At 39.1% G+C, this 19,929-nt stretch overlaps 1 protein-coding gene across 1 annotated transcript; it reads left to right on the forward strand.

Annotated features, from left to right (window-relative positions):
• The first annotated feature begins 848 nt into the window (after window positions 1-848).
• On the forward strand, window positions 849-1,607 carry LOC122019162. The gene has a single exon (XM_042576659.1). The coding sequence runs from the start codon at window positions 849-851 to the stop codon at window positions 1,605-1,607; it is 759 nt and encodes a 252-aa protein (XP_042432593.1).
• The last annotated feature ends 18,322 nt before the right edge of the window (window positions 1,608-19,929 follow it).

Below are 19,929 nucleotides of genomic sequence, written 5' to 3' on the forward strand. Positions count from 1 at the left end.
TTCCTGTTGAGTTTGTTGGGGATAAAAGAGAATTATTCAGCATGACTATATAAAATCAAATTTGCATTACGATACATTAATTATTAAAATAAAATTTGCATTTACTAATCTGTCAATTAAAGATTATAATTTCCTCCGAACTCAATAAGAGATCTGATACTTAACCTGAACGAGGAGGATATGGAGGGATTTTTTTAGACTCATTAAATAATCAGATATGAAGACTTTTAAGTTCAGATATGAAAGTGGGTCTAGTAGAATCAAATTCATACCCGACCCAAATATTAGATTAAATTATAATATATAAAAAATTATCTATAATTTTTTATCTTAGTATTTTTTAAGAATTTGGTAAATATTTATAGTCTCACTGAAATAATTCAAATTTGAAAAAATATAATTGTCTCTGGTAATAGGATATGAAGTATAAGGATGAGGATAAAAATTGAAAAATTGAATGTCCATCAAGATGAGGATGAAAATGTATATAATAAATTAGGATGAGAAAGGATACGAAATTCGATCAAATTTGATCCATATCCATCGACCGAGCACTGTAATGTCTCTATACATTGTATACACAAACTAAATCAATCAAGAAGTTTAATACTTGAATCTTTTCTCTTTTCTCTTCTCTGTCGGATTACGTTTTCTAACAGACAGTTGCTGCCCATTTGCTCATAAAGAAAAGTTGCACCTTCAAATTGAATACGTCTCTTCGTCTTCGAATCTCTGTCGGAAACACAGCTATTATGTGATCGTGCATCTGGGAAATATTCATCAAATTAATATCACCAGGATTCTGTATATATATATGCAAGTGATTCAGATCTCCTGATTTGGTCAAAATGGATTGTAACAGGGAGGATGCGAAGAGGGCCATGGAGCTTGCGGAGATCAAGTTCAAGGCCAACGACGTCGAGGGAGCCAAGCGCATTGCCCAGAAGGCCTGCGACATGTTCGGCGACCTTCCGGGCATCCGCCGCGCCGTCGCCGCCTACGAGGTCCACCTCGCGGCCGCCAAGAAGAACTGGCACGCCGTCCTCCGCCTCCGCCCTGGCGAGGACGACCAGCATAAGGTCCGCGAGCAGTTCCTCAAGATGTCCATCCTCACGCACCCCGACAAGAACTCCTCCTCGGCAGCCAACGGCGCCTTCAAGTTCGTCATGGAGGCCTGGAACCGGCTATCCAGTATGGCCGCCCGCAGCAAAAGCAGCAACAGCAACGCCAAAGATGACGACAACAACAACAACAATGCGGAAAGTGGCCGCAAAAGGCAACAGGAGGAAGAGGAAAGCAGCAAGAGCAACAAGAAGCGGCATGAGGAAGAGGATACCAACAAGAGCAGCAATACGGACGACGTTTGCCCGCAGTGCGTCGACGGCTGCTGCAAGTTCCTGGACAAGGAGCGGACCATCAAAAGGTGCGAAACGTGCAAGCTGATCGTCCTTATGGCCAGGGATTTGAACTTCAAGTTGAGGGTGGAAGGTCGCGGCACGGTCAAGTTGGTCTGGGAGAAGCTGAGGATCGAAGTGCAGAGCACAAACAAGGTGAACATCCAGGGAGGAGGATGCATTGAAGTTACTACCACCAATTCTGATGAATAGCTAGTTTCCTTATAGAGTTTTTTTTTTTTTTGACTAAATTAAATTGATTTTGTTGAAGTTCAAATAATTTTAATTAGTTTATAAAAAATATTTAATTTAATTGTATTTTATATATAATAATTTTAATTAAATCAGATTAATTTGATTATTATATTATAGAAGCTATGAGTGTAATTAGTATCATAATAAAATATATTAAAATATTATTTATTTTTTAAAATAAAGATGCACTTTTAATTTTTATCTAAAATAATAGAGAAAAAGAAAATAAAATAAAATGACATTCTAAATCAAAAGAAATATCAAATGAATGCCCCTGTTAAAAAAAAAATCAAAAGGTCCCTTATCAACTTTCCTTTTTTCAAAAATATGTTTTATCTTTTATATATATATATATATATATATATATATATATATATATATATATATATATATATATATATTACTCTAAAAACGACATTATTTCCATAAAATATAAATGAAAGTGCTAAGTATCATGCCTTTATAATGCATTGATTACCGATATAATGTTATTGGAAAACATGCATTAATCTTCCAATTGTTTGTACCTCATGTCAAATGTCAAGTCATCTTCTCACCTTGTTTCCTAAGGCTCAATTAATGGGACACTCAAAGAAAATATGTGTTTTTGATTCATTTATCTGTTGGCACAATGCACAACTCTTGTAAGACTTATATGCAAATTTGTCTACTATCGCTACCTTCATATGAGAAGGTAGCCAAACACTAAAATGATCTTTGGGCAATACTCCTAGTCTCCAAATCATTTATGCCCAAGATACCATGGGTCCTAGTCTCCAAACCCTTTAAGTGGCCTTTTTTACTTGGTTGCCCCATTTTCTCAACAACAAATCATTCCAATAGCTTCATGTTTATCATCCCTCGTCCGTTCAACCCTTGAACCAACTGATCTCGAATGTATATTGCATAGTGTCTTGCATAATAAGATATTATTCCATGCTTGTAAGTCCCAAAGTCCATAACCTCCCTCTTGCTTGGAAAGACACATGTTAGCCCAAGAGATTGGTGGGTGCTTGGAAGACCAAAGGAAAATTCGACAAATTCCATATATTTTATCAATCACCTAGCACAGTATGGGAAGAATGGAGATTTGACCAATAACATTCTACACCATGGAGGATTGATTTGACCAACTCTACACGTCCAACATAGGATAATGTGTGCTTTGACCATGCAATTATCTTCTTTGTTATCGCATCATGCAAGGACCCATAGTTGGCAATTTATAACTTCTCCGTAGTAAGTGGAATACACAAATACTTGAAAGAAAAAGAGCCCTCCTAGAAATTGATAATTTGAAGTAGTTATGTGACAATTGTGTTATCTACTCCAGCTATATACATGTTAGATTTCAAGGGATTAGCTCTCAGACCCGCTTCATCCCCAAATTCCTCCAAACATGCCACAATCAATGTGATAGATGTAACATTAAATCTTGCAAACACTAAGAGGTCATCGACATAGGTTAGATGAGTGATCTAGTCCTCACCATCCATTGAAGAAACCGTGGATGCCTCCATTTGGCTCATAGAATATGAAAATGTAATAATACATTCACGGATCCAGTTCCAGAATTGTTAGGGGAAACCAAACCAACAAGTGCCAATATGAGGATTCCATTGCTTCATCCCTAAATTCCTCCAAACGAGCCACAATCAATGTATGATTCCATTGTAGTATTACAACATGATATTGACCTATAATCCACTATCCATGGAGTATGATCCACTTTAGGGACCAAAGCAATCAAAGTATAATTCCATTGTCTGAGCAATTTACTAGACCGAAAGAATTCCTGAATTATAGTGACAAAATCTATCTCAACTATTTCCCATGTAGCGGTGAAGAATTTTGCTCCGTACCCATCCAGTCTTATCAAATAGAGCATTCTTGATTTCATCCACTCCAATTGGTTTGATAAGATCCGTTGCTTGGGTAGTGTTTAACTGCTTGCCAGAAAAAGCAACAAGCTATCTATTTCTTTACATTGTGCTGATTGACCCAACAAGCCATGAAAATACTCCACAAATTCACTAGTCACCTCCCATAGACTTGTTGTTGTTGTTGTTAGATCGTTGGCAGCCGGCTAGTGGGGGTGAATAGCCCCGAAAAAAAAGTTAGAAAGATTCTCTTTCTATTGAACTTAACAAGGACACAATATTATATAAAAAAATAATAACATAAAAAGAATTACAAAAAAGTAAGAAAGCTAAAGAATTTTTTTACTTGGTTACAACCTAGGTGGTTGTTCATTGAAGGCAATTGAAAACTCCATTAAAAAAACCTCTTTCGTGCAGGCGGAGTAGTCTCTTACAAACTTTGAAAGCTCAAAAACTAACTAGGAATTGAATACAGTGATTGTTGAATAATTCCTACCATCAAGGAGCTATTTATAGCCTCTTGGGAAAAGTTATCGTTGTGCTGATATGGCTTGGAGGCACCTCCAAAACCATCCAAAGAGACTATAAGTGGATAAAATTTTATCCACTTTACAACGGTCAGCCAACAACTCTGCTTCATCAGAGGTGCCTTCAATGTGATTGAAAGCACCTCGGCATTGTTCATCTGAGACACCACAGGCACATTGGAGGCTCCTAGGGCCCCAAATGAGGTAGCGAAGCTCGAGACGCCTCCAAAGCCATTGGAGGCGCCTCGAGCACTGTTCTTCTGAATGGACTCTTTTCCGTGCTCGCTTGGGTGGTGCTCCGACTGTCTATAATTAAACTCACTCACCTAACTCTGTCCTTCTCCTTGAGTAGGTTTTCTCTCAGACTTCTCGTCCCTCGGATACACCGTGTACGTTACATCTTGTCCACTGGTGTACTCTTCCACAATTTCTCAGTCCTCAGATGCACCGAGCCCGTCCACTATTTTCTCGTATCATCCTTCTCCTTTTTGTGTGTTTTTGCTTGACTTTTTGTATTCCTAAGTTCATGCACACTTAGATAAAAGACATCAAAACAGCACAGGACATAATTTAATTCATTTGACCACATCAAAACTAATCAGGGGTACTATAATCTTCCTCTTTTTTATGTGCATCAATTCGAGTTAAGATTAATGTTAAAGTAATAATAAAATAATCTATGTTTATTTTTAAAAACAAAATATGAAAAATTACAATTTAGTACAAGAAATAAATATGAAAAATAATGCATGTCATATCTCTCTAATAACTTAACTCCCTACAATTTCTCCCCCTTTGATCACATAAACAAATAGGAGAAAAATAATAGCACAAAATATGAGAAAATTTTGAGGGTGTGTTTGTAAAGTATATAAATTTTTATATTTTTATTGAAATATTTTTTCACAGAAAATAATTTTTGAGAAATATTTCTTATTTTTGCCAAAAAAAAATAATTTAGAAATTAAGTTTAAGTTGTGAAAAAACTTGAAAATTTTTATCAATATTACACAGTATCATTCGGATCAGAACAAAAAATTTAACGAAAATAATATTTTATGTCATATAAAATTAAATATTTTAGAATAGAAATATGTATTTTTAAAATTTAATGATTAAAAATATTTATAGGTTTCGAAAAATCTTGCTAATTTTTCTAAGAATATAAAATATAATATTTATCCACAAAAAATTGAGTTTTTCAAAAACTAGTTTTGTGAATTTTTAATTATGAAAATATTATTTTTGGGAAAAAATTCTTAATAATTTATATAACGGTTAAAAAATTTCAAAATATTTTCTAGAAATAGAGAACATAATGTTTTATTACAAAAAAAAATTACATTTTTCAAATATCAAAATATTTTTAATTTAATTTTTTTTGTTAAAATATTCAGTATCTTCAATTTTACATAAAAAATTTAAGTTGAAAATTTAAACAAAAGATTTATGAAATTAAATTTTCTAACTACCAAATTAAATTTAAGCATACATATAAAATTAATTTAATAGATTAGAAGATTTTGGTATTCAAAATAAATTCCTATCTAAGAGATTTATCAAGTATTTTTGAGGAATATTTTTTTGACACATTTACAATTTGACGTGATGATTTTTAAATACCAATTAAGCCCTTTATGATTTCTAAAATTTGAACTTTGTGAAAATTTTAAATTTCTACATGAAATTCTTTTCAAATAATTTTATTTTATCTTTTAATTTTCCATTTTCAGTTTGAATTTTGTCAAAGTGTTCTAATGGTATGCATTAGCTAAGTTAACTTTTAATTAGATGTTATCCTTTTTAAAATTAATATACTTGGTGCATAATTTGCATACATATTTAGATAAAATTTGTATTGTATCATAAAGTTGATCAAGAGGTAAGAGTCGTTCCTCACTTATGGTGTTGGATTCGTAGTTCGACACTCCCCCTTCATCGATGCTATCGATGCTTATGTTGGATGAGCTTTCATCATTTTTCTTTTTCTTGGTGACATGCCATTAATGAAAGTCTGATGTATGCCTCAATATTGGACTATGATGATGATTTGTCCCAGGTAGCTTTTAGATTCTTATGCTTTGATCATCTTAGATCTTTGCCTTTTTCTTTGCTTTTTAGTTTTGGACAGTTATCCTTGATATGCCCTTCTTCTTGATAGTTATAGCATCTGACTTTCCTCTTTCCCCAGAGAATCTTGTTGGCCTGATTCTTATCAAAATTGTTAGACTTAAAGAATTTTTTAAAATTTTCTTACCATGCACACTTCTATTTTTTTTGAGAGATGATTTAGACTGTAGCTCGATCTTCTTAACTTTTAGGGCGATGTTGTTATTTGAATTTTATATGTCTTTAAGACCTACCCATCGAGACTCGTGAAGTTTGAAAATTAAAAATAAAGTTTCTCAATGTACTTACCTTAAGGTCCTTGGAGACATAGTTAGAGTCTACTATAAATGTCCATGTCGGTATTCTCGGAAATGCATTTAAGGCATACCTCAATGAATCTCGATTCATTATTGTTTCTTTGAGGTTGTTGAGTTTGATGATCAGTTCCTTGATCTTGGCATGCAGTTGAGCCAGCTTTTCTCCTTCTTCCATTAGGAAGTTGGTTAGTCGATTTTGAAGCAGATCCCATCTTGCTAGTTTAAGCTTTGAGGTCCCTTCATGTAGCTTTAGGAATGTCTCCCAAAGTTCTTTAGCAGAGTCGTGTTGGTCCTTCGTTGGCTAGCTAAAGGGGGGTGAATAACCTTGCAATTTAAATCAAGGTACCCTTCTCTTTCTTTCAACATTAGGTTATAAAAACACTTTAATAAACAAAATTGAAATGTATAAAAGAAAGTACGAGACAAATAGAATTTACTTGGTTTGCAACCGAGGAGGTTACTAATCCAAGACAAATAAAGCTTTTCTAGTAGACCTCTTCTTAGACACAAGTCGAAGGCAGAGAAACATCATATAAGATGATGATAGCTTAGACAATGGAGAATACAATAAGAAATTTGAGTACAGAGAAAAGTGTTGTCTGAATTGAGAGAACCAAAGTTCTATTTATAGTCCATTGGTCAAAATAGCCATTTTGAAGACATAGCATCTTAGGGCACCTAGATGGGGATCCTGGCACCTCTAGTGTGGTGGTTTATCCACTATACAATAGTTTGGGGATAAAATTTTATCCCCTCTAGGACACCTAGACCATTGTTGGTGTGGGCCCAAAAGTGATCTACATTGCAATGTCCTGAAAGGGCACCTGGTTGGTGCCAAGACAGTCTGAGTGCCCAGACTAGTCTAGGCACTTGGACGTCCTAGCACTTGGACTTGGTTCAAGTGCCCAAATGAGTCAGCTTCATACTGACTCGTCCGACTTCATCTCTAATCACTCGAGTGATCCTCCAGCCAACAAGAGTTGATCTCATTCTAAATCCAACTCCAGCCTTCTCCTCAAGTAGTCTTCCTCTCTGGCTTGTCATCCCTCGGAAGCATCATGCACACCCTTCTCATTCCATCGGTGTACTCTTCCGTAGCTTCTCATCCCTCGGATGCACCGAGTCCGTTGACTAAATTCCTGTGCCATCCTTTTCATCCATTTCATCTTTCGCTCGACTTCTTACGTTCTTCAGTCCTTACACACTCAGACGCAAGACATCAAATACACAAATCTTAAATTGACTTGGTTGATCATATCAAAACCTGGGGTACTTACAATCTCCCCCTTTTTGATAAAGATCAATTCAAGTTAAGTTAAGGTTATACCAAAATAGTAAAATAAATAAATATGAAATTAATTTTCAATTTATCACAATTTGTAAAAAATTATTCCTCCCCCTAAACTTAATCATATTTTCCCCCTTTGATCATATTAAAAATAGGGATCTTCATCAAAAGAAAAATTAAAAAATATTCTAAGGGTTACTCAAATAGTGATCAATTTTTTAAAAAAATTATGGGAATTATTGTTCAATAATTTGAATTTCTAAAAATGGAAAATTCATTTTGCTAAAAATAATTTCAAAATTATTTTTAACCTTCTAAAAATTTTGAAAATTTTTGTCACTATTAAACACAACTATCTAATGTCGATAAAGTTTTCATGAAAAATTAAGATTAATATTATTGAAAATTAGTTATTTTATTCATAAAGACGTATTTCTAAATAAGAGTTAAAAATAGATTTTGAGCTTGAAAAATCATGTAAATTTTTTTAAGTAGGTAAAATATAATGTATACCTGAAAAAAAAAATAAATTTTCAATAATTAAATATTCTAGAAGTTTTAACATTAAAAATTAATATTTTGGTAAAAAATTCATAGAAAATTTATTAACAATCAGAAAAGTTTGAAAAGTTTTATTCTAATAGAGGATTTACCATCTTATCACTGTAAAAATTTTGAACAAAGTATTATAATATAAGGTTTGCACGAAAAATATTTTTCTAAGTAAAGTAATTCTAATTTAGAAAATTAATTAAATTAAAGAAATCTATTTAAATCATGATTTAGGAACCTAGTATAGGTTCCTACTTACTGGATTAATAAGATATCTTTTGGGAATATATTTTTGTGATACTTTTGCAATTGGACGCTTGCGATATATGAAATACCAATTCAGTTCTTGAAAATTTCTAAAATTTTGAACATGTGAACATGCATCACCATTTTGCAATTGTTATAATTTATCTTATAACTTAGCATTTTTCAATTTTTTGTTTGTTGAATTCTTCTAGTGGGCATGCTTTAGCTAAAACTACTCTCATTTCTAGGTTTTCCTTTTTCAATTGTTCATTTTTTTATTTTAAGCTTACAAATAGATTTAGACAAAGATTTTATATGCCTAAATATAAATAATCAAGGGATAAAAGACATACCTCACTTATCATATTAAATTTGAAGCTCGATTCTCCCCTTCATCGTTGATGTCTTCTAATGTATCTCCCCCTTTATCGATGCTTGCTTCTGAGTTACTTGATTCTTCGTGATTCACCATCAGTGTCTGTCCAAAGAAAGCTTCTATCTTGGATTCTAATGAGGAGCTTTCATCCCAGGTAACCTTGAGATTCTTGTGCTTGGATTGCCTTGGTCCTTTGTCTTTCTCCGTCTTGAGCTTTGGGCAGTCATCTTTGTGTTAGAACTTTCGAGCCGCAAAAATCGCCTTTTGTGTTGCGGAAACCCCGAAATTCTTAGCCATTGGATCCGTGCGAAGATAAAATTTTTCATGTACTTAGTTTTTCTACTCTAGATCTACTTTAGATCTTGTAAAATACGGTACCCAAAATAATATATAAATAATAAGGTTATTGGACAAATAATCTTATTGGATTTTTCAGGAATTTTTAGAATTTTTCTGGGATTTAATCGGAGTTCGTTTGACATATTTTAAGGGGATCAATTATTGGGTTTAGAGAAAGCCTGTTTAGAAATACCTAAAAGTAGGAGTTGATTTAGGGGAGTAGTTAGGGTTTGATTAAACCAAAACCCTAAGTTCCCATTTATCCCGATTTCTTTTCTTTTCCCTCACCTCATCGCCGCACACCTCTCCCGAGCTCTCTCCCTCTCACGATTTCCCCTCTTCACCGTGCCCTAGCCGCCTCTTTTCCTTTCTCCCCTTCGCTTCCTCGCGCCACCATCCGAAGCCCGCAACGGCGTCGACAGATCGCCGGCCTCGCTCACCCCGCACCGGCAGAGCCTCCCTCTCCCTCTCGCGATTCTCCCTGCCCGATCGTCGGCCGCTTGCGAGTTCACTGCCGATGGAGGTCTTCTCCTCCACCGTTCCTCATCTCCGCCACTCGACTTTCCTCTTTCCGATTTCCACTTCGTCGCTGGCACAGATTCATTGCCGCACTTCGCCGGAGTCACTTCAATCGAAGCCGCTAGCCGCAGCAAGCTCCCTATTCCGCCTTCACCCGATGTTGCTGCTGTTGGGTTTTTCGGGCCGCGAAAACCGCTTTTCGCGTCGCGGAAACCCCGAATCACCCAAAGCCGTAGATCCGTGCAAGGAAAAATTTCGAAAACACAAATACGAGTTTTATACTACGATCTACAGTAGATCTACAAAGGAAAAACCATTTTACCTTCGATGCGTGCCCTTGCAAAATCCCGCTCGTCCAAGGTACTTGTCGGATCTCCAAAGTATCAAGGTAGATACTTCTCTAGTGATATCCACACGAACAAGGAGTGTCTCTCACACTCAAAGGATGGAGAAGAGAGCCCCAAGTGTGCTAGCACTTTCTAGAGCTCTCGGATAGGATTTAAATGGAGGGAAAAAGAAAGAAGAAAGGAAACTCTTACACTCAAGAAGTAGTCTCCTCTTTTGTGACCTTCACCCTTTCTTTCTTCTCTTGGAATACAACTCAACCACCTTCTCTCCCTTCATGGAACCCACGACCAAAAGAGAGGAGAAAGCAAGAGAGAGCTAAGGAGGAAGAAGATGGAATGAATGAGAATGAATTGCATTCACTCTCCTTCATGTGTGTGTAACCCCCTTCCCATTTAATGTGGCCATTAAAGAGGGGATTTGTAACCTCCATGAGGTGGCACACATATGTGCAACCATGATGATGTGGAGCATCATCAATGGTCCACCTTATGCCAACTCACAAATGAGGTGGCAAATGGTCAAGTCAAAATTGACCTTTGATCTTCCTTCTCAAATCAAGTCAAACTTGACCAAATCTCTCTCATGGTTGATCTAATCTAACCATTTGATTCAAGCCAACTTAATATAATGAATCTAATTCATTTAATTAAATTGATTCAATGAGTTATAATCCAAATTAGACTCATTGAACACATGAATCAACTTGAGTCCAACTCAATTAGCCCAATTTGGATTACTCTTAATCCAATTTGGTTCATCACATGAACCTAATCCAATTGGTTCATCACATGAACCTAATCTCTATCCACTTGTTCTTTGTGTGTGACCCAATAGGTTCTTGTAACGTTGGCAATGTTTCTAAACTCCTTTAGAAACATAAGCAATGAGCGGCATCTAGCAATACATCATTGCTACCCAAGTTACAAGAATGTTGAGATCCAACATCACCTTGTGACTACTAATTGTGACTCCTCACAATATGTGACAAGTGTCCTTCTATCCTAGACATCTAGATTAATTAATGTGAGGCATAGACCGTGTCATCTTCTAATCAATCTAAATCTTGAACTCCAAGTAGACTCACTCGATCAAATGAGCTCAACATCTAATGTTGACTCATTTGGGCATGGCCATGCACTTCGTGGTCTCACTCTATCAAGAATAGCGATGTTGCTCCCGTCATATGGGAGGGATAGATCCCATCTACATCACTCACATCCCTCTGCATAATTCGTTACATACCCAGTAATCGCCTTTATAGTCCACCCAGTTACGGGTGACGTTTGACGAAACTAAAGTACATAACTACTTATGTAGGGATCCATGGTGACTTCAGGTCTAAGGACTAATAGTCATACTAATAGCCACATGAGAAAGTATATGACACTCATATAACGATCCATGATACTTTCTCATGGCGGGTCATTCAGTATACATTCTCCAATGTATACCCATGTGTCAGCATGATATCTCTATATCCATGACTTGTGAGATCAAGTCATCGAGCTGACCTACATGCTAGTCTTATTGCATTAACATTGTCCCTGAATGTTAATACTCGACTAGGAATGATTTAGAGTAGTGTTCCCTATATCATCTCACTATCGATTCAACTAATCGATTGATATAGGTATGAACCTTCTACTCAAGGACGCTATTATACTTAGTCTATTTGGCACTAATACAAATAAGTATAATAACCAAACAAATGCCTTTATTAAGAATATGATATACATGAGTCCATACAATCATCAAATGATTGGCTCTAGGGCTCTAACTAACAGCTGCCCTCTCAGCCGATCATCCGTCGGCCACTGTTTTGAGGCATTCATCGCCAAGGCTAGGGTGGAGCTCGACTTCGCCATTATGAACAGCATCAAGCCCTAGTTTCTTTCCCCAGCCGACGTTACTTGATTGAGGGAGGTTAGGACAGCGCCGTCGATGCCCGTGTGAGAGGTATCATCGCTTTTCCTTGTGCTGATCTCTTGTGTGTTGTTGCCTTTGGTGGCGCCGAGTGAAATTGATCTTCACCGTCGCCCAAACACCTTCTGCCCTGATTGTGAGGTCGCTGGAATTGGGATAGCAAGTGTCGATTTGGGCTATCTTTCCAGCAGCTATCTTGATGTCATTTTGGAGTATCTTTACTCAGCTCCGATTGTATCTGTGTGTGGGTGATCCATAGCTCAAGCCACAAGTTTCCAGCAGCAATGATCCCAGCTGCAAATCTACAACAGAGCACATTGAATTAGGTAAGTTGTGGTTAGAATTGGATGTTTATTGAGTTGAAGCCATTCTATTAGTATTATTTTGGTTAATTAGGATTTGAGGATAATTGGTTCATTTGGTTAAGGGATAAAATAGTGAATTAATGGATTCATGTTAAGTTGAGAAACTCAAGGATTAAATGATTGGATTAATTGATGATTTATGTGTAAACCTAACTTAATTAGGTTGTCGTATAATTAAGGTTGATTGGGGGATTACTCAAGGATCATGTTTGATTAGCGTTACCCTAATTAGAATAGGGATTCTGTTTGGTTATTTACTTCCTATGTAATTAGCTAAATAGACTATGTGATCGCAGGACTTTGTTTCGGGACGAGCATCTCGATGTCGGATTTCGGGACACGATCAACAGATAAAGACGGGTATTTCTTGCTTTATCTCTTTAGTATTTTGATCCTAGTGTATGAGCTTTATGTTCAGATAGTTGCTGTATCTATCTTGACTCCACTCTTATTTTTCCTGCGTTTGATACTTCCACTCAATCTTTGAGCTACTCGTTTCTGTATCTATACAGTCTCTCGTTGCTATCAATGATATTTAGCAGATACTATATTACTAGGTATCAGATACCAGATACCATATGACAGACATTAGATATTAGGTATTGGATATATAGACACCTGATACCATGTTTACATGCTTTGGTTGCTGTTTATTTACACACCTTACTGAGCATGATGACTTCATGTAGCATACCTATTTTCTGTTTATATATATATGATGACTGCTGCATTATTTGCATCATGTCATTGCATGCATGCCGGCGACCATGTCTCCCTTGTGGTTGAGAGGGTCGTTGACCTGGGCCGCACGCTCGGCCACTCATGGGTAGTGGTAGCTTGGAGCGCGCCGCATGTCCTGGTGCCCCCCACTCGCACACTCATGGGTAGTGTCTGCTGGAGTCGCGGGTAGCAGGGACCCCCGTCGCAGACGTAGCTATTCAGCTACTATGCAACTGTCCCCTCAGCCATTCGAGAGTAGTGGTAGTTGGAGTGGTGTACAGTTTGTCATTGTCCCGGCCTCTCGTCCATACTGGGGTCATGGACTTGAGGGGTGGGCGGGAGTGACCATCCGTGCATATGCTGTTATTATTATACTTGCTGATACTGCTGTTTCTTATGCTGCTGTTGCTAGATTATGCTGCTGTTGTTTATTTATGCTGTTACGCTTACATAGGATGAGATTTATACCTGTGATATGTGTTTAGACACTGGTTAACTTACTATTGACCTGTATATACTTCACATGGTACCATGTAGTTATGAGAAGTACTGTAGCAGGACTTTGCTATACCTACCTTCCCTTACTAGCCTAGGATATGGTTTCAGGTATGGACACTTATTATGATATCACTGTAGTATCTGCTATTTCCATACGAGACTGTATACCTTTTTGCATCTCTAGTTCTTTATGATACTCATGCACTATCAGTCTATTACCCGCTGAGTCTTTATACTCACCACCCCGTATATTGGTAATTTCACCAGGTAGCAGGTAAAGGATTTACGGAGTTGCCTGGAGATCCTGTCCGCCAGTTCCACGTCACATTCGAGGACGACCTTGCGATTTCGGTATTTCTTACGTTATTTGTATTTTGGGTTTTGTACTTGTTTATGTATTTGTATTCTCTTGTATTTGGTTTGATATTATTGTGTCAAGCCGAGCCGGCTCGCAGTCAGTTGATTTGTGTTTTGCGATTGTTGTTTGTGATTTCCGCTGTGTTGGTTTTAGTTTCAGCCGTGTGGGCTGATTAATATATATTATATAACTGCGTGGTTGTGTTTATTTCTGTTCCAGTCGAGTGGGCTGATTATATAATTGCGTGGTTGTGTGTATATATTCCAGGCGTATGTGGCTGATGTATTTTGTATGTATGTATGCCTCAGATTGTCACCGGTACAGGGGAGATGCTGCCGAAATTTTTCGGTAAGGACTCCTCTGGGGGCGTCCAATAACCTTATTATTTAAATATTATTTTAGGTACCGTATTTTACAGATCTACATGTCAAGAGATATACCTTTGAAGCGAAGCCTTTCCCAAATCCCGCTCGTCCAAGGTTCTTCGGATCTCAAGTGTGTTCAAGCTGACACACCTCTAGAAGTATCCACACGAACAAGAGATGGAGAGAACAAACTAAGAGTGTGCTAGCACCCTTAGAAGTCATGGCAAGGATGAGAGGGAGAGGGAAGAAGAGAGGAGGAGGAAGAAGCCTTGAATAGAATTAACTCACAATTCATTTCCTCCCTTAATCCCCTTTAAGTGGCCGACCACTCATGGAAGACCAAGAGTCATGGCTCTTGGTTTTCCTCATGAGGTGGCACACACATGAGCTAGCTTTGATGATGTGGAACACCATCATTGGGCGGCCCCATGCCATGTCATAAATGAAGTGGCATATGATCAAGTCAAATTTGACCCTTCATCTTCCCTCTCAAGTCAAGTCAAACTTGACTCATTTATCTCCCATAGTTGATCAAATCTAACCATTGATTCAAGTCAATTTGATTTAATGAATCTCTATTAATTAAATTAAATTGATTCAATGAGTCATAATCTAATTTAGACTCATTCAATACATGAATCAAATTGATTCCAACTCAATTAGTCTAATTTGGATTACTCTTAATCTAATTTGGTTCATCACATGAACCTAATCCTCTAGGTTCATCAAATGAACCTAATCTCCATCTAATTGCCCTTTGTGTGTGATCCTATAGGTTCTTGTAATGTTGGCAATGTTCCTAAACCCATTTAGAAACATAAGTAATGAACGGTATCTAGCAACACATCATTACTACCCAAGTTACAAGAATGTTGAGATCCAACATCACCTTGTGACTACTAATTGTGACTCTCACAATATATGACAATGTCCTTCTATCCTTGACATCTAGATTTATCAATTGAGGCATAGACCATGTCATCCTTTAATCAATCTATATCTTGAACTCCAAGTAGACTCACTCTAATCAAATGAGCTCAATATCTCATATTGACTCACTTGGGCATGGTCATTCACTTAGTGGTCTCACTCTATCAAGAATCTTGATGTCCCTCCCGTCATATAGGAGGGATAGATCCTATCTACATCATTCACATCCCTCCACATAATTTGTTACATACCCAATAATCGTGTCACGCCCCAGAGGAGTCCCTGTCCGAAGAAATTTCGGCAGCATCTCCCCTGTACGGCGGACAATCTGAAACTTCTACATAACACATATACCTCAGCCACAGGCGGTTGGAATTATAACAATAAATAAAAACAATCACCACGCAGTTTATATAAATATTCAGCCTCTGGCTGTCACAACCACGCAGTTAATAATAGTAATCACAAATAATAGTACTCTGACTCGAAATCCACCCTACTCAACTACACTCGTAAAGCTCAAATCCGACGAACTCACCTCTTCTGCCGTCCAGGCAGGCATGTAGTAGAATAAAATCCAAATCATACCAAAAGTCCATCAAACGGAAGGATTCCATACAATATCCATATGTAAAATCCAAAATAAGACTAAAACAAAGTATGATAAAGAAAAGCTAAAATAAAATAACAACTCAAAACTAGCAGAGGACTAGCACTATGTGTTGTGGGAACCAGCGACTGGAACTGCTCCTGACAGCCTCAACCTGAAAATATATCAACAATGGAAGCGGGGTGAGTCCAACACTCAGCAGGTACAACTGATATGCATAATAAAACAAATAACAGACAACACTAATCATGCGTACAGTCTCCTGAATACGAGAAGGATAAATGCAACTGAAATGAAATCAGGAGATAACTGTACTAACCGGAATCAAAGTACAAAGGTAACAGGGTCGTCAGACCGGGGAAGTCATAATCCTATATGCATGTCAATCATATGCATCCATATAAATGCAGCAAGTAAATGCAGCAATCACAAACAATAAATGCAATAAATGCATATGGTGACCGTGCACTCTGACATCACTGCTCCTGATGAGCGACCGAGTGGACGGGATGCTGTCGGAGTACTCCTGTCCTCTGACCCCAAATCATAAATGGGGGAGCTCAATGCTCTCATCTCCCGGTACACAATGACGGGGAGGATATCTCTGCCGGCTACCACGCTGAGTCAACTGACCAACGGAGCCAAACAGAGTCCACCATCTGCCGGCTACCACGCTGCTACACTAAATGCCAGCGGAGCCAAACAGAGCGGAACTGACTGCCGGCTACCACGCTGAGTCACCTGACCAACGGAGCCAAACAGCAGAACCGCCACACACCTGCCTGATATACCACTAATCCATGGGTGGTGGTGTGTGCAGTACATGTAACTGGCGATGGGCTCAACCATAGTGGAGCCGACAATCGCACAACATGCAATCATAATGCATGACACTAAGCATGGCAATCTCATGAATAACATAGAAATGACCAAATAAATAATACAAAGTGTGTACCACTGGAAGATGTATCAGATAGAAGGTACACAAATAAGATAGGGCATCAAATAAACCCTAGATCCAGAAGATAACATAGCATGTGGTTGGGTCACTACCTAAAGCATATATGATCAGGTAAATAATATGCAGTGCAGAATAAATAAACAAGCAACCATGTAACTATCATGTAGTGACCAACCGAACAAAATGATTACACAATCACTGCTATATGTTAAACATATTATTATGCATATCAAAGACATAAGTCAAAGTACCCGCCTCCGATAAGATGGTGCAAATCTGACTCCGAGATACTCGTCTCGCGTCAAAGTCCTGTGTCACATATAAATAAATATATTTTATTTAGCTACGATTTACATAAATAGCTAAACAAAATTCCTAAAACTATTTAGGGCAAAACCCTAAACCAAAAACACATAAACATAATCAATATACACATGATCGTCATCTAACAAAATCAAGTACACTACGATCTACAACTAAGCGAATGCTTAATCCAGATACCCAATAAACCTTACCTACTCTCACAGCCACTGTTATTAATCCACAACTAGGGATAGTGCCGCCAAAAGGAGTAGCCGCTGTTGGAGACCAGGACTCTACAACCAGAGACCACCCAACATAGTACTGCTCACGGTAGAACACAAAACAAAGCACAAAAAAGAAAAAAACAAACTCTAAACCCTCACCTTCAATCCCACTATCAGATTACTGCCACTCTTTGTCGTCTCCTCCAGTTTCTGGTTTCCGGCGATCTAGGACACCGTGGGCGGCGGCGCACAGTGTAGAGGACAAAGAGAGGGGCGACAAAGGAGAAAGTTAGGGCACGGCTCTGAGGAGGTCGGTACTGCTCCTTGCGACGCCGATTTAGGGCAGAGGCATCGTGAGGGAGGAGGAAGAGGGATCGGTCGGGCTAGGGCAGAGGAAACCGTTGTGCTAGGGCACACAAAGAAGACCGGCGGCACTACCGTGCGGCGTCGACGCTATTCAGTGGCACTTGGCGTCAAGACGGCAGTGAGGAGGTGGCGTCGCTGGCAGGGAGAGGAGAAGAAGAAGGTCGGGCTTGCTAGGGCACAGATGAGAAGTGTTGGTGCAACCTTAGGTCAAAGTTTGACCTGGTTGACCCGACTCGAGGTGACTTGACTCGAGTTGTATTTTGATGTTTGACTTGGGAAGATTGTTGGTGCAACCTTAGGTCAAGGTTGACCTAGTTGAGTTGCATGTTGATGTTTGACACTCGTGAGAGAGTTCTATTCTTGATATGGGACAAGAATAGATGTTTGGGAGATTATTGGTGCAACCGTAAGTCAAGGTTGACTTGGTTGACCTTGATTCGGGAAAAGTCCAAGCAGGGAGCTTGGCACGCGAAAAGTCCAAGTATGGAGACTTGGCACTGGAAAAGTCCAAGTACGGAGACTTGGCACGGGGAAAAGTCCAAGCAGGAGCTTGGCACGCGGAAAGTCCAAACAGAGAGTTTGGCACGGGGAAAAGTCCTGGTGAGTGAAGCCAGGCAGTCGGGAAATCCTAGTGAGTGAATCCAGGTGAAAATCCTAGTGAGTGAAGCTAGGTGAATGAGAAAGTCCTGGTAAGTGAAGCCAGGCATTCGGGCAAATCCTGGTGAGTGACGCCAGGTGAAAATCCTAGCGAGTGATGCTAGGTGAACGAGAAAGTCCTAACTGGATGTTAGTTGGAAAGTCATGGTGAGTGAAGCCGGGCAGTTGGAAATCCTGGTGAGTGAAGCCAGGTGAAAACCCTAGTGAGTGAAGCTAGGTGAAAGTCCTGGTGAGTGAAGCCGGGCAAGGGAAAATCCAGATGGATCAAGGGTGATCGGACATCTGGTGATGGGAAGTCCAAGTAGGTCATAGGAGTGACCGGATACTTGGTACGGAGAGAAAAGTCTAAGTGGGTCAAAGGGATTGACCGGACACTTAGCGGGGAGTCCTAGCAGGTCAAGGGAGTGACCGGATGCTAGGCGCAATGTACCAACAGGTCAAGATTGACCGGATGTTGGTTTGGACTTGGTTTGGGCCAAAACCATGAGCTGGATCGATCTGGTGATCGATCTAGTGATACCGAGAATATTCTGATCGGTCTGGTGACCGATCAGTAATATCGAGCATATTCGATCGGTCTGGTGACCGATCAGGAGACGATCAGAAGCCGAACAGGAGCGAGGCGCAAGAGGGGCTGATCGGTCTGGGGACCGATCAGCACAAAGCCTGATCGGTCCCCGGACCGATAAGGAGGTTCCCTGATCGGTCCATGGACCGATCAGGGACGGAACAGAAGCGAAGGAGGAGGGAATGGATCGGTCTATGGACCGATCCACATGGAGCCTAATCGGTCCACAGACCGATCCAGGCACTAGCCGTTGCGACGCAACGGCTAGATTTCTTCTGTGTTTCTTCGTTTTTTTCGCAGGTTATAAAAGGAGGGCTGCTGCTGCGAGCCTCAATCTTCTTCTTCCTTCTTACTGTGCTTGGTGCTGCTAAGCTTGCTGCTAAGCTTTGTTGAGCTGCTTTGAAGCTTCGCGTGAGCTTCTTCCTTTGGCTGGGACTCCGACTGAGCTGCTGCTGTGGTTGGCGTCTGAGAAACTGTTGCTTCTTCAACAGTCGACAAGAAGGCAAGGGTTGTTTACATTTGCTGTGTATTTATCTCTTGTTTCTCTTGTATTTGTATTCCTTGTATTCTATCTTGCTGTTGTGAGTTATTGTGGCGAGGTTTCTCCACCCACAAGGAGTATCTATTAGCCGGGTTTCCGGGGACTCATCCACCGACGGATTGATTGGGTTCGTCCACCTTACGGACATGCCGAGGAGTAGGAGCATCATCTCCGAACCTCGTACATCGCTGTGTTAAGGTTTGATATTCTTTCTTTCGTTTCTTTGTTGTATTTTCTACTGCGCTAACGAATTGTAGGAAGAAACGAGCGTTTTGGGGTGGCTATTCACACCCCCCTCTCTAGCCGCGTACAAAGGATCCTAACAAGTGGTATCAGAGCGAGGTCGCTCTTCGCCGGATTAACACCCGAGGGAGCACAAGCTAGAGATGG

Source organism: Zingiber officinale, chromosome 9A (genome assembly GCF_018446385.1).
Source record: "Zingiber officinale cultivar Zhangliang chromosome 9A, Zo_v1.1, whole genome shotgun sequence".
NCBI classification, from domain to species: domain Eukaryota; kingdom Viridiplantae; phylum Streptophyta; class Magnoliopsida; order Zingiberales; family Zingiberaceae; genus Zingiber; species Zingiber officinale.